Here is a 16,613-nt window from a genome sequence, read left to right on the forward strand (position 1 = left end):
GATGGCTGCATCAAAAATATTGAATGGTACTGACAGTTGCCATTAATGTATTAATACTTGCAATTAAATATTAAATAATTTTCAGTGCTGTAAACTATCTTTTCCTTCATTAGGGAGGTTTCAGACATATACGAACTCTTGGTGAAACATAATGTCAGTATGCAGAAATGGAGAGGAAAACTTACAAATAACAATGGGACTTATATAATGAATGCAGAATAGATAAAACACAGATTAAGTTCTGGAAATAGTTTTATTTCTGCACGATTGTTATCCAGTCTTCCTCGGTATCTTTCTGTACACATAGAAATTCCAGCCAAGGCAATTCAGCAAGTGCCATATATCGGAATGTGTCAATAAAAAGATCAGGTTAATGTCTGAAACAGCTCAAGAACCTGGAGTTAAATGGGAAGGCAATTTTCTCTTTGAATGTTCAACACTACGTCCATGTCAGGTGTGCACCTGTGGGGTCAAGGAAAGAGTATGTTACAATTGAATGAATCAAAGAATCACCGAATCTGTCTTGGTGACAGTAATTTACCCAAGCCAAACTCTGTCCATACTTGATATGCACCAAATCAAAGATACAAAGTTTTTTTTTGCTCCCTGACAGGATGCAGATATGGGTGGTAAGTCCAAAATTTCTTGCCAATCCATAAATTTCTGCAGGAAGGCAACCTTCCAGAATAGAACATATACAGATACAAAAAAGAGCAAAGGTAGAACATCCTGCTCCTTCACTAAGGTCATTGCAGATGTTTGTGTTTCAAATTCTACATCCTCACTTAGCCCCAATAACCCTTAACCGCTCTGCCCAACAGGAATCTATCCAGCTCTGTCTTCAAAATATTCAATGACCTCATCTCCACTGCCTTCTGAGACAGCATCCCAAAGTTGCAGAGATCTCTGAAAGAAAAAAACTCTCATCTCTGACCCAAAAGGGCAGTCCACAATTTTTTGTAGTTATGGGCTGTCTTATATTCCAGGAAATATCCTTTCCATGTTTATCTTGTCAAGACCATTCAGGACCTTAGACTCATCAGGATAACCCTCATTCTTCTAATCCCCATTGCAAACAAGCCCAGCAAGTACAAACTATTCCTCCATCCCAGGTTATGAGTGGAGTAAACTTTCTAACTTGTGGGGAGATATGCATGGAGCATGAACACCGGCAAAGACTAAATGATCCGAATGGCCTGTCACTGTTTGCAAATTCTTTATATAATATTTATTTTGGTTTTAGCATCTTGATTTAAATCAATGGCACTGTTTTGTTAAAGTCAAGTGACTCTTGATTAATCAGCCATTTCTGTTTTCTATTAAAAGTTCAATACGAGGATGGATCCATATAACCCCTACAGTACAGACGCAGGCCATTCAGCCCATCAAATCCACACTGACTCTCCGAAGACCATCCCTCCCAGACCCACTCTAGCCCTGTAATCCTGCACTTCCCAAGGCTAATCCCCAAACCTACAAATCCCTGGACACTATGGGCAATTTAGCATGGTCAATCCACCTAACCTGCACATCTTTGGGAAGAAACTGGAGCACCCGGAGGAAACCCATGCAGACACACAATGAATGTGCAAACTCCACAAGGACAGTGACCCAAGGCTGGAATCAAACTAAGGTCCGTCGCACTGAGGCAGCAGTGCTAACCACTGAGTCACCATGCTGCCCACTACACTGGTGCAACAATTTGTTTCCATAACACCAATAAATGGGTTAAAATGGTAAAGACTAGAGGTTGGGAATTGTAATCTAGCAGCATTGCTTCTTTTCAGGAATCTGTTATATTAACTTCCCTCTTTACCCCCCTGTAGGTAGGTCTTAGCTACATGATTTTGTACAAGTGGGAGATCTTCCCATGGGAAAGTTAAGCAGATAAATATAATCTGGCTTGTGATTTACTCTTTGCTGTTCAAAAATCACGCAGTTCCACTCTGGTGAGGTTTGGCTGACTGCACCAGCAACGTTGGATAAATTGAACTTGAAAACCTCATGCTGCCTGGCAAAAGATGCAAACAATTTTACTGAATCTGCTCCTAACCCTTTAAACCTCCTCCGTCCCTCCTTGCTCCTTCACAAATATCAAAATATACTGCAACAACAACTTAACGTCTTCAATGTAGTGAACTATCGTGAGGATGCTGCACAGAAATGTTATCAAATACAATTTGACACTGAGGCACTCAGAGAGGTATTAGGGTTGACACGTTCACAGTAGGGAGAATAAACTACTTCAGAATGATTTGGTCAGAGGTACACGGGAACAAGAGTGGGCAATTCAGACCCTTGAGCCTGTACTGCCATTCAATGAGATCACGGCCAATCTGTGGCCTTACTCCATATACTGATTTAGCCCATTTCCCTTAATACTTTTTTACTAAGACTTATCTATCTCAGATTTTACACTAAAAACTGATCTGGCATCAACTGCTGTTTGTGGAAGAGAGATGTAAACATCTTACACCTTGTGCATGTAGATTTAAACAGACATCTGAAAGAAGCTGGAGATTTACTTCAGCCACAAACATTGACGAGTAAAACAAGTAATCCCACTTTATTCCTAAATCATGTTCCCTGATATTTATTGCCTCTTGATTCCTTTATTGCCTCAGCTTTGGTGGCTGTGTCTTCAGCTGCTAAGACTCAAGCTTTGCAATTCCCTCCGTAAACATCTCTGCCTCTCCTCCCCTCTTTAAGAAGCTCTTCAAGATCTTCCTCCTTGACCAAACGTTTGGTTATCTATCCAAATATCCATGAGATTCAACTTCAAATTTTGTTTGACACTGTCCCTATAAAGTGCATTGGGGTATAAAAGGTTCTGTAGAAATGCAAAATGCTTATTATATGTAACTATTATTCACTTTGCCATTGGATATCTCAATTATGTACTTCAAGTGGGGACCATATTAGTGTGGGTGGGAATATACCCAAAACATTCAGTGGAAGATCATGCAGCAAGTTGAGTCAAGGAGCATTAGGCACAGACATTTTAAAAGGTATCTCTTTTGTCAATAGTAGACCTAGCACCTAGACAATATAGGCAGACACACCAGTGCTTTTTAAAGAGATGTTAGATGATGCCTTACTTTCTCTAACACAAACAGATCCCTCAGACACTATTTCAAGAAAAGCAGGTGAGTTCCTTCTACTGTCCTGGTCGATATCTATCCCTTAATCTATATTTACAACAGATAATTCAGTCATTTACTTAATTGGAACTGTGGGATTGCTCAGAAATTGTGTATCTTGTTTTCTGAAATTATACCATTGTGCAGACTTAAAGTTATGAAGCGTGTTGGAATGTCTGCGGTCAGCAAAAGTGCAAAAACAAGACTTCTCCTTTTAAATTAAAAAGCAATAAATGAAACAAAAACAGTTTGTTTAAATAATGTGCATTACCTTTCTCAATGTGTGCTGTTCCTGGAACTTTTGCAAGAGATTGATAGCTAAGGGAAAGCAGTAGAAGACTGAATGGTGTTGGACAACAGCTGCCATCTGCCGCTATACTTAGAACGACTAAATTTAGCAGAAAAATGCAAGTACTAACAATTTTCTTTTAATACAGAGGTTACTTTATATGGTTAGCTCGTCAGTGAAGAAGCCAAACTGAATGTACACTTTTAATTGGTTGTAGAATTCTCAGCAAGCAGCACGCTTTAAAGGATATTTTATTCATTTCTTCTTAGAGAGTCGCATATGAATAATACAAAGGGATTTAGTCTCTATGCAGAGTTAGTACTAATTGGAAACAACAGGCCCCAAATAATATTGCAACATCAGCGCTGGTTTAACAAGAATGGAAATCCAGTGGTAAGTTTATATCCCAACACTAATTCCACACAAAACAATCCTCAATTTTTCACAATAAGCTTTTCACTGTGCTTTGGTACACGTGACAATAAATAAATTCAAATTCAATCATTACAAAATTAAGTCTTAAGTTTTCACTGTGCTCACAATTTAGCTCAAATGCCAAAAACACAAATCTTCACAAATAGATTTACGATCTAGTTGCACATTTCACTCAGAAGGGGTTGGAGTGGATAAACAGTGGAGCTAGAAAAAAACACAGCAGGTCAAACAACAGAGAAGGGGAGTTGATGTTTCAGGCTGGAACCTTCCATCAGCACTGGGAGAGGGGAAGGGGGCTGCAAAATAAATAGAGGGAGGCGGGTGGGGCTGGGGGAAAGATGGAAGGGATGGCAATAGGTGGATGCAGATAGGTGGTGGCTATGATTGGTCAGTGGGAAGGTTGGAATGAACACGTCAGGTCAGGCTGAGGGGGCGGGGTGGAGACGGAGACCTGGGACTGGGATGAGGTGCGGGGTGGGTAGATTTGGAAGCTGGTGAATTCTACGTTAAGACTGTATGGTCGTAAGCTCCCGAGATGGATGAAGAGTTCTTCCTCCTGTTTGCGTGTGACTTTGTGTTGATCGCAGGTGGACCAAGGTGGACATGTTGTCAGGGGAGTGGTGGGGGAGTTGAAATAGCTAGCAGCTGGAAGGGGAGTTGACTGGAGTGTACGGACCATAAATTTTCCCTGAATCAGTTCCGGAGTTTGGACTCGTTCTGGATCATAATTTGATTTAGTTTGATTTATTAATCATGCAGAGATACCGATGTTGGACTGGGGTGGATAAAGTCAGTCGTTACATGACACCAGGTTATAGTCCAGCAGGTTTATTTGAAATCACAAGCTTTCAGAGCACTGCTCCTTCGTCAGGTGATGTGGGTGCCGAAAGTGCTCCAAAAGCTTGTGATTTCAAATAAACCTGTGGAACTATAACCTGGCATCATGACTTCTGACTTATTTATTATTGTCACATGTACCTAGGTACAGTGAAAAGTTTTGTTTTGTGTGTAGTACAGGCAGATTTTACCAGACAAATTGCATTAGGGTATTGGAACAATGTTACAGCTGCAGAGAAGGTGCATAAAGAGCAAGGGCAAGATTAAAATTGAAATTTGAGAGGTCCTTTCAGAAGTCTGATAATAGTGGGGAATCTGATGGTATGTGTGTTAAGCTTTTTAATTGTCTGCCTGATGGAAGATGTTGGAAGAGATTAGAACTTAGTGTGGGAGGGGAGTTTGATGATGTTGGCTGCCTTTATGAGGCAACGTGAAGTATAAATTGAGTCAATAAATGGAAAGTTGGCTTCTGTGTTGAACTGGGTATGTTCACAACTCTCTGTAGCTTCTTCTGATCCTGTGTAGAGCCATTGCCATACCAAGCCGTGATGCACCTGGATAGAATACTTTCTATGGTGCATCTATATAAATTGTTCAGAGTCTTTATGGACATGCCAAATTTCCTTTGCCTCCTGAGGAAATGGAAGTGTTATTGTGCTTTCTTTTGAATTATTGCAGAGGGAACTGCTGAAGTAGTATAACTATTATGCGTAACCAATTGTACCCCATTGCACTCAATTTTAAGGATCATGATTCATGTAGCATAACAACAGATGAAGACCATTCGGTCCCTTGAGTCATTTCCTTCATTCAGTGAGAAATATGATTCACTTGTGATTAATCTACTCCTCAACGGTCTATAATCCTTAATGCCCAACAAACACCAAAATGATTTCGATGTCAACATTTTCAATCAACCCCAAACATATTTAGATTGACTTCCATCACCCTTTACCAGAAGAAAGTGCTTCCTACTACCCTCCCAAATAATTTAACTGCAACTTTAAGGTCATGCCATCTTGCTCTGAACCCACCCACTGGAGGTAAACTTTACCCCATACACTCTATCAATTCCATTAATAACAAACATCTCATGAAATCACCCCTGAACTTCAATGTTCAAGAAGATGGGTGAGAAACTTGGCAACGGGGTGGCTGAACTGGACACAACAGCAGGACAAGATCTCTGCAACATTACTCTCTTGAAGTTTTATTTGGGATTTGTTTTCACCCAGTGTAATTGTCACATTGGCAATGCAATTGCACAACAAAGAAAGAAAAAATGAATACATTTGCTACAACAGCTCACTTGCTCCATTTGGACATTCTTGCAACTCATTAAACATTAAAGGTATATCAACTCACCACAGTCTTACCAGACCATAGCGCTGCTTTCTCATTAGAGAGAGAAAAAGAGAGACAACTGTGGTGATTTAACCGGAGGGCCACCAGACCTCAGGTGAGGGAAGAGGTTGAGAAGGAGAGTTCTTCATGGTAACCTCATCAACTGGGGGAATTGAACCCATACTGTTGGTATGATACTGCTTCACAAATCAACCATCCAACTAACTGAGCTAAACCAACCCCCTACTCCAAAGAAAGAATATAGCCCTGAAACAGCAACGTGGATTTCTCTCTAACACATATTGCCTGTGACCTGTTGAGTATTTGTAGCAATTTATGGTTGTTGTGATTACACACGAACGGTAGTGGGGCTCTAAAGCAACTTATTCCAAAATTAAGCAAGTAGCTTGCCAGTGGCATTGCTTAAGCCATGTGCAAGGCTTTAGATTTTTTAAGAAGAGTCACACTTAGCTTGGTTCAGTGTCAGTAGCTGCCTCATTTGCAGATCACAGGCAGTGTGTATGCACCAGCAAATTCTTGCAGCTCAATTAGAAAGAACTGCTTATGTAGGAGTAGGCCATCTGGCCCATCGAGCCTGGTACGCCATTCAATAAGATCACGGCTGATCTTTTTGCGGACTCAGCTCCACTTACCTGCCCTCTATCATAACCCTTAAGTCCTTTACTGTTCAAATCTATCCTTGCCTTAAAAATATTCAATGAGGTAGCCTCAACTGCTTCACTGGGCAGGGAGTTCCACAGATTGACAACGCTTTGGGTGAAGAGGTTTCTCCCCAACTCAGTCCTAAATCTGCTCCCCCTTAGTTTGAGGATATATTGCCTGGTTCTAGTTTCACCTGCCCATGGAAACAACCTCCCTGTTTCTATGTTATCCATTTCCTTCATAATATTTCTATAAGATCCCCTCTCATTCTTCTAAGTTTGGAAGAATATAGTCCCAGTCAACTCAATGTCCCTTCATAAGGCAATCCTCTCAACTCTGGAATCAACCTAGTAAACCTCATCTGCACCCTCTCCAGTGTCAGTACATCTTTTCTCAAACTGTACACAGTACTCCAGGTGTGGCCTCACCAGCACCATATACAGCTGCAACATAACCTCCCTGCTTTTAAACTCAATCCCTCTAGCAATGAAGGACAATATTCCATTTGCCTTCTTAATTATCTACCGCAAACCAATGTTTTGTGATTCATGCGCAAGGACACCCATGTCCCTCTGCACAGCAGCATGCTTTAATTTTTCACCATTTAAATAATAGTCCATTTTGCTGTTATTCATACAAAAATGGATGACTTCACATTTACAACTGCCAGACCTTCCTTACTCACTTAACCTATCTATATCCCTCGGAGACTTTGTGTCCTCTGCACACTTTGCTCTACCACTCATGTTAGTGTCAATGCAAACTTTGACATACTACACTTCATCCCCAACTCTATAAATCATCTATGTAAACTGTAAACAAATGCAGATCTAACACTGATCCCTGAGGCACACCACTAACCTTTGATCCCTAATCAGAAAAACACCCATTTATCCCCCACTCTTTGCACCTTTATCATACGCAGCGAGTGCTCTGTGTGGCACGTGGTCAAATGCCTTCTGGAAATCCAGATGCATTACGGATGCGGTGGACAATGGGAAAACGGTGAATGTAACGTCCTCAAAGAATTCCAGTAAGTTAGTTAAACATGAACCCATGCTGCGTCTGCCCGATAGGACAATCTCTATCCAGATGTCTTGCTGTTTCTTCCTGATTATTGATGCAAGCATTTTCTCCACTACTGTAGTTAAGCTAACATAGCAGCTTGCCTCAATCTTTGAGAACCTACTGATCAGTTTCAAACACATTGAGGTATTTGTGGATCAAGAAACCCCCGGCCCCTACCTCCCCAACAACAATGTTGGCCAACAATGTAATCAGCACTACACAAGGAATGGCAGATATTTCTAATTAACCTTTTCAGACATAGCATGACACACATCTGGAGGAGGTTGGACTTTGAACTCAGGCTGGGCAAAAGGAAAGACTGCAGATGCTGGAGATCAGAGTCAAGATTAGAGTGGTACTGGAAAAGTCCTGATTAAGGGCTTTTGCCCGAACTGTGGATTTTCCTGCACCTCAAATGCTGCCTGATCTGCTGTGCTTTTCCAGCACCACACTCTAATCTTGAACTCAGGCCTCCTGGCCCAGAGGTGGGGCCATTACCACTGCATCACTAGAGTCCTAACAAATGATATTCTTGACCTCACAGAGGCAGTGCAACTAAGGTTCATCACATTAATGGGATGAGGGGAGTTATCACATGGGCGAGATCATGCAGAACGAGCCTGCACTCTCTGGAGTTCAGAAGGTTGACAGGCTGGATGTTGAGAAGTGGTTTCCTCTGGCTGTGGAAGTCCCAAATAAGGACTCATTCCATGTGCATTAAAAAGTCAGCCATTTAGGATTCAGACGAGGAGAAATTTGTTCACTTTGAAAGATGCAAATAGATGGAGGTGGTTGGTCAGCTGACCCTTTTTAAAGGGTGCAGCAGGCTTGAGGGGATGTATAATTTATTCCTGCTTCTATTATAACTGTCTTCTCCATATCTTGTACTGCATATTTTAGACAAGATATAAACATGACTGACAGCAATTAGTTCATATCTGCTCCCAGGAGGACCAGTTCCACTACAGAACACACCCGATGGCCTCCTTCTTTAAAGATTGCAATTTCCCTTCCCACGTGGTTAAAGATGCCCACCAACGCATCTCGTCCAGATCCCGCACCTCCGCCCTCAGACCCCACCCCTCCAACCGTAACAAGGACAGAACGCCCCTGGCGCTCACCTTCCACCCTACCAAACTTCGCATAAACCAAATCATCTGCCGACATTTCCGCCACCTCCAAACAGACCCCACCACCAGGAATATATTTCCCTCCCCACCCCTTTCCGCCTTCTGCAAAGACCGTTCCTTCCTTGACTACCTGGTCAGGTCCACACCCCCCTACAACCCACCCTCCCATCCTGGCACCTTCCCTGCCATCGCAGGAATTGCAAAACCTGCACCCACACCTCTTCCCTCACCTCCATCCAATGCCCTAAAGGAGCCTTCAACATCCAAAGTTTTACCTGCACATCCACCAACATCATTTATTGTATCCGTTGCTCCCGATGCGGTCTCCTCTACATCGGGGAGACTGGATGCCTCCTAGCAGAGCGCTTTAGGGAACATCTCCGGGACACCCGCACTAATCAACCCCACTGCCCCGTGGCCCAACATTCAAACGCCCCCTCCCACTCTGCCAAGGATATGCAGGTCCTGGGCCTCCTTCACCGCCACTCCCTCACCACCAGATGCCTGGAGGAAGAACGCTTCATCTTCCGCCTCGGAACACTTCAACCCCTGTACTCTATGCTACTTTCTCCCCACCTCACCCTCCTCTCACTTATCTCTCCACCCTTCAGGAACTCTGCCTGTATTCCTGATGAAGGGCTTTTGCCCGAAACATCGATTTTACTGCTCCTTGGATGCTGCCTGAACTGCTGTGCTCTTCCAGCACCACTAATCCAGCAATTAGTTCGAACAGATACTATAATCAGCAAGAAATAATGCACCAAGTAATTAATCATGTTCAAAAATGTGGAGAGACAAAAGGAAATAACTGGAAGAATGATGATTATTGGTTAAATTTTACAGAAGCCAATATCATACACATCAGCATAATCTCACTAAAACAACAATAATGCAGTATTTTAAACTTCAAAAGGAAGAAAGGACAGGTGGACAGTTGACTTGTCTGTTCTGATCTGGACCATCTTTATCAAAACCTTATTGCAGTAAAAATCATAAGGAACTTCTGAGCGCATTATCAAACAAGATTTGACACTGAGCCACATTAGACCAGAATTGGTGGAGCACAAATATCCCAGAAGGTTACTGGGCCAGAATATAATGGCAGGGGTTAGGAAAGTTGAGGTACAAGAACAAGGGTGGGAATTTTCATAAATGTCATCCTGCAGAGTGTTTCAGATTTGTTGAAATTGAGATCCATCCATGAACAGCACTCCAGTCCTACAACAAATAGGCGGCACGGTGGCACAGTGGTTAGCACTGCTGCCTCACAGCGCCAGAGACCCGGGTTCAATTCCCGCCTCAGGCGGCTGACACTGTGTGGAGTTTGCACATTCTCCCTGTGGGTTTCCTCCCACAGTCCAAAGATGTGCACGTCAGGTGAATTGGCCGCGCTAAATTGCCCATAGTTGCGAGAACAAGTTAGGGAGTCCTGTGAAAGCAGCAACCTGTTGTAATGGAGGCTATCCCTGTCTCAGAGCTCAGGATTTGAAAATTCAGCTCATTTGGGATCCCTTTGGGAAGGCTTTTCTTAACTGTTAGAATTGCAGCAAACTTTATCGCCCTCTGCTGGGTGAGGAAAACGACTAGCTAAAGCTGCATTACTATGCTGCTCGGAAGGGGTTCAGTTGATTGCTAGATGATATCTAGCTTGGTTTTAAAACTTTATAGGCTACAGGAACATCAATTTGAGGGAATATTCAAAGCAGGGTCACCACAAAGATCGGGCAGCAGAGTAAAGAAAACAGAACAATGATTTCAGAGTGTGGCAGTTTCTCTCCATAATTTATTATGAGGTAGCAGTGGCTACATGGCAAAGTGACCTTTAATAAAACAGTCTTTGGCACAAGTCGTACGAAAGGATACAGAGTAGCTCCAGCAGGATGTTTACCAGCTGGGAATGAGGGGCTTCACTTATATACTGAGAGGCTGGAGTAGTTGGATTGTCCTCAGAGTAGAGGTGATTCATAGGTAAAACAAGATGCTTCCAAGATGAGGTTATTTGAGATAGCAGCGAATGTAAAACTTGGGCGAGGATTAACAAGGGTTGAGAGATTTTTAAAAATTGATAACAAATCCAAAGGGTGCACATAGATATTTTTCCAGACTTGTCTCAATCTAGAACACTTTGTCTAAAAGGGTGGTGGAAGTTGATTCCATAAATAATTTTCCAAAGAGAATGAAGAGTGTCCAGGATTACAGTCAAAAAGAATAGGAGAGTCTAAACCAAGCCGATCTTTGACTGTCAGCTCACGCATGATGGGCCAAATAACCTTCACTTGGGCTGCTATGAGTTTTTTGTTATTGAAGGGTTTGTTTTGGATTTTCATTCTGGACTGTGTCAATACAATCAGCCTGTAATTAAACTGCATTATTAAGAAAGCCAATACTGTAAAAAAAATCCCAGTCACATTTCACTAGTCTAGTCACTAGTAGTGGAATGAACTAGTAAGCTACACAGGACAAACTCTTTTTAAAAATGTTGTGTAACTTTTTACTTTCATTGCAACACACAATATCAGACATGTATAACAACTTGTCAATGCTTCATGAATTCAGCATAAGCAACTAATGCCACTGGTCTAACAAACATGTCCATCAGCAGCAAACAAGTTGCAGCTCAGCACTGGTGCATGCCCATAAAGGCATATAGGCAATTGATACTGCACTTGTAAGAAGAAATCAATGCTAACAAATGGGAGCTGTACACGAAGTGGATTCGGTACAGTCAGGTGACCTCTGTTTGTGGAATATGGACAAAGACAACATGCCTGAAAATGCAAATAGGGCTCCCATATGCAAATTAACTTATTTTAAGATTCATTCATGTGACATGGACATCATCAGCTGGGCCAGAATTTATTGTCCTTGAGAAGGTGGTGGTGAGCTGCCTTCATGAGCTACCTTCATTAACTATAGGTAGAATCACAATGCTGTTAGGGAGGAAGTACCAGGAGAGGAACACTAGAGGAACAGTGATATATTTCTAAGTTAGAATGTGATTGGCTTGCAAGGAATTTGCAAGTAGTGCCATGTATAACTGCTCTTGTAATTCTGTATGGTAATGGTTGTGGGTTTGGAAGCTGCTGTCCAAGGAGCCTTGGTGAATTTCTGCACCTCACAATTTCAATGGACGAGATTTAAAAGACAGACAGGACTGGATAACTCAGTAGATAATAAGACTCTTATTCCACCCCAGGGTCATGGATTCAAATCCATTTTTATAAAGTAGTTTTAGTAAAAAAGGACTGTGTATGGTGGCAATCAGTGGTGATCCTCTAACCCTCTCCACAGAAGTCAAAACCAAGGGACCTTTGGTGCAGTGGCTACATCCCTAGCCCTAGGCTAGAAGTTCTGGGTTCAAGACCCACCTCAGGATATGACGACCATGGGTGTGTCAGACACATCCAAATAGGTTGATTAAAAATAATTTTAAAAGACAATGGCTACTATAGTTGGTTCTTTGAAAATGGGACATGAAGTAAAGCCAGTGAAGTTGGTTCATATGGAAAAGTTGATGGGATAGTGATCATAACTCCAGCATCCACCCCTCTCATACATAATATTACAACCATATTAACTCCAATCAATCGTGCAGACACTGCTACTTCAAATACTGCCAATATATAAATAAAAACTAGCTGGAGAGGGGATCATCACAAGTAGTCTGTGTCGAACACCTCAGAGGGAGAGATCACACCCAGCCAAAGGACAGAATCTTATTTCTAAAGACTGTCATCTCAGGCTATGAACAGGCGCCAATTCATTTTACCAGCAAGTTACACTTCTTCTCTCCAAGACCTTGGCCTCAGTTCCACCTGAGAAAGCCAGAAACCTTAAAAACATACAGTTCTGTAATGATTTTCTATCTCCATCTTAGAAATTGGTAAAAAAATAAGTGACTTGTCTCTTGTCACTCTGCTAATAATCTAAATGCACGTTACATCTCTAGAAATAATTTGTGTACTTGCATTTCCACATTTGTGGAATGGGTATTAGTTGCATTTATGATTTGGGCGTTATGAAAATAAACATTTATTCTTTGTATTGATTTACAACTTAGAAGAAACTGGTTTGATTCTACTCTGTGAATCATAGCATTCAAAACAATTAAAACATTTCTCAAAACACATCTTGTTGCAGTCAGTGAAGAGGTAACATTAAAAAAGTTACTTTGATCCTCTCCTGTTCACGACAGCTAAATGCATAAGGCTTTGACACTTGTTCAGAAAGAAGTGTTTTCTTACTGCCTTTTTCAGGTTTCAAAGTTAAGACATTCGTTGTGAATAAAATGGAAAAATGAATGTGATGCAATGTTTTACTCGAAGAGTTTGTGATGAGTGGCACTGGCACAAGTCTTGAGCTATTCAAGATTTCACATTATGTGCCTCTTCTATTATTGACAATTAATGTTCAAGGGAAATTTTCAAGAGAATCATCAGATTTGGAATGTTTGAAAAAAGAACAGCCAGAGAAACAGTATGTCTTTATTATTTTTGTATAAAGGAAAGGTTAAGGCAATATCTGCCAAAGATGAGGGAATGTTATACTTTCTTTCAGAGACCCAGCAGAGAAGTAACGGATAGTCTCCACCTTTTCTGTAAAATTTGGCTGCTGCATATCTCCATGGCAGGTGATTTGTTCTTGATCACTTATTTGACAGATATTCTGAAGAAGTGGTTATTAATTTGATCCTCTGGTTTTGTGAATTGCCTTCAGTTCAGTCTTTTCAGATTTATTTCTTATCCATTCAGTTTTCTCACCTGTAACTCCTCCTGAAGGTGCTCAGTCACATCGGAGCGCCAATTTTAATGGACCTGGGCAAATCCAGAGTAGTTGCTTTGTAGTTTCTTTTAAAATTTTGGTCCCAGGATGAGGTGGATCTGGCAAGATTCTATTCATTATTCAGTTCTTAATATGCTGTTCAGGCTGGGATGTCCAGGCGGAGTTAAAAAGTCACAATCAAAAGCAGGAAGTGTACTGAGCAAAAGAGCTCCATGGTCAAAGTCTGCTTTGCTGAACACCTCCATTCAGTCCACAAGTTTGAACCTGAGCTTCCAGTTACTCAACAGTTTAATTCTCTGCCTTATTACCATTCTGAATGCTGAACTTGGCCTTCCACACTGTCCAAATGAATGTTTTACTACTTTAAAGGCACCATATCAATACAGGTTGTGGTTACAAAGCTAGAGATTATAAACTAATCCTCCAGTCTGCAAGACTTGAAGATGTACTGCAGATGGTCCTCTTAAGCCAGGTAACCACAATAAACCTTATCCAATCAGAAGCTTTTCTTACATTCAGAGTGATGGCACCGTATCTGCACATGTGCCTCACTTTGGTGGCTCTGATGATGCCAAAACTTCTATCTTGCAAGAAATTGAGTTGGAAATCTCACACTCGATGTTCACCTGAAACGGTGAAAATCTCAGCCATGTCACTCACTTGATATGCACAGAAATCGTGGGTGATAGTTCCCTCCCTGTCTAATTCAAAGACCGAGGCCAGTTTGAGCAATCCTACTCTCACCCTGCTGACCTCAACGTACCCAGCAGAGAACAGGGACCCTCTGCTCCATGCAAGCGAGTACCTTCCCGAAGCATCAGAAAACCTCTTCCTTACTCTACAATTGCATTGCACGCACCTCACCATTTTATATGCCAATGGGGAACATCCAATTTACTTATACTTTGATAAAACCCTCGCAACAGTTTCAGGCCAAGGAAGATACATACTTTGACTGCTTTTTAAAAATATCTGCGAAGATCTCCTCTCTGCTGTCTCTCTTTGCTTTTAGTAGTTGTAACAGTTTCTGCTGCAATGCCAAGTTATTCCTTTCCATTTTTCTGTTCAGCTGCACATTTGGGGGGAAAAAAAAGGTCAGTAAGATGAGAGAAGCTTATTTTCTACTTGGCACTAATTGAGTTATCTGAAAACAGACAACTGCATCTGACAGCTTCTTAAATTATCCGGTCTTTTTCCCAATCTGGTCTAGTCTACACACTTAGACAAACTCATTCAATGTGAGTAATTTCCTGATAAATATAACTTTTACCCATTCTCTTGGTTCTGTTCCCACAGTTTATTTTATAGTAACTGCTGTACAAAGACCATGACGAGTTAGGGATTATAAGTGGGTCATTTTGACCTGATTTGCAGGTTTGGGTAACCCACAGAGTGCAGTGGAATGTTAGTTTCAAATACCAGTAGAAAGTGAAGACTGCAGATGCTGGAGATCAGAGTTAAGAATCTGGTGCTGGAAAAGCACAGGTCAGGCAGCATCCAAGGATCAAGAGAATCGATTCTCCTGAATTAGAATTGGAATTACAGTGTGGAAACAGGCCATTTGGCCCAACAATTCCACACCGACCCTCCGAAGAGTATCCCACCCAGACCCATTCCCCTACACCTACTACTCTACATTACCCTTACCCACACATCCCTGAACATTATGGGCAATTTAGCATGGCCAATTCACTTAACCTGCACATCTATGGATCTGGGAGGAAACCACAGCACCCAGAGGAAACCCATGCAGACACAGAGGGGAATGTGCAAACTCCACAGAGTTGCCAGAGGCTGGAATCGAACTACAGTCTCTGATGCTATGAAGCAGCAGCACTAACCACTGAGACACTGTGCCGCCCTGCTCCTCGGATGCTGCCTGACCTGCTGTGCTTTTCCAGCACTCCACTCTTGACTGTGGTTTTTAATACTGCCTAATATTACTGTCTATTGACTTCAATGAGCTGGAAAACAGGATTGGATGTAAAACCACATGTTGCCCTATCACTTGAGTTTCAGGATAGGCAGGGTCAAGTGAAAATTGACTCCCTAGTGTCTGCAACACGTGTGGTTAAACTGACAAATTTCCTTTTTGGAATCTGAATTATGTGCCACTGTTAGCAGTTCCTTCTAACCACATCATTTGCTACACAACGTGGTTCTCAGTGCACCTGCAATGCCGGAGGCACTGAAATCTGAGCACAGTACAGTTTGAACTGAACAAAGTCTATTCAAGCTAACATCCGAAGATACATCTGCACAATGTTTAGAAACTGGAATCAATATTGTATAACCATTTGGAGAGATCAAAGATCAATTCAAGTTATCGTGATCCGCAGAACTAACCTCTCTGTGAACTTCTATTTCCTTCTTCATCACCGTATTGTGAAACATTAGCTCTTGTAATCCTGGAGGAATGAAACGGAATTGTTCCTGCCAGTACAAAATAATAACTATTAAATGAAAAAAAATCACAGCCAAAAAAAAGTCGTTAAATCTCATTATAGATGAAGTTGTAAGGATATGTTACTGTTATGGTTATGTTATATTGCAGTTGTTTGAGAATTTGAATCCAAATGTAACAAAGAAAATGAAAAGCTAGTACCAGTGAACATGACGGTGAAACTGTGGGATTGTCACAAAAAGCCAACTGTCTCACTAACATCTGTCAGGGAAGAAAGCCTTGCTGTCTTCACTAAGTCTACCAAATTGTAACTCCAGTCCTGCACCATGATTAACTCTTTACAGCCTCCCCAATGGCCCAGTTAACCAAACAGTTTCATATGGTTTGGTGTCAATATTTTGTTTGATACTGCTGCTATGAAGAACCTGGGATACTTTTATTGTTAAAACTGTTATACAAGCGCAGGTTATCAAAACTATATAACCTTCTCAAGTCATCCCAGGATGGGAATAATTGCTAGC

At 41.6% G+C, this 16,613-nt stretch overlaps 1 protein-coding gene across 2 annotated transcripts in view; it reads right to left on the bottom strand.

Annotated features, from left to right (window-relative positions):
* Positions 1-234: 234 nt before the first annotated feature.
* The window catches only part of c20h20orf96 (chromosome 20 C20orf96 homolog), a 44,956-nt gene continuing 28,577 nt past the window's right edge, over positions 235-16,613 (bottom strand). The window contains exons 9-11 of one of the 2 annotated variants that reach the window (XM_043710838.1): positions 16,035-16,121; positions 14,639-14,757; positions 235-462 (exon numbers count right to left, since the gene is read on the bottom strand). In XM_043710838.1, the coding sequence (XP_043566773.1) occupies positions 402-462; positions 14,639-14,757; positions 16,035-16,121 (267 nt within the window). In that variant the 3' untranslated portion in view covers positions 235-401. The remainder of the gene's footprint in view (positions 463-14,638; positions 14,758-16,034; positions 16,122-16,613) is intronic. The other variant, XM_043710839.1, reaches the window with a different exon arrangement.

Source organism: Chiloscyllium plagiosum, chromosome 20 (assembly GCF_004010195.1).
Source record: "Chiloscyllium plagiosum isolate BGI_BamShark_2017 chromosome 20, ASM401019v2, whole genome shotgun sequence".
Taxonomy (NCBI): Eukaryota; Metazoa; Chordata; class Chondrichthyes; order Orectolobiformes; family Hemiscylliidae; genus Chiloscyllium; species Chiloscyllium plagiosum.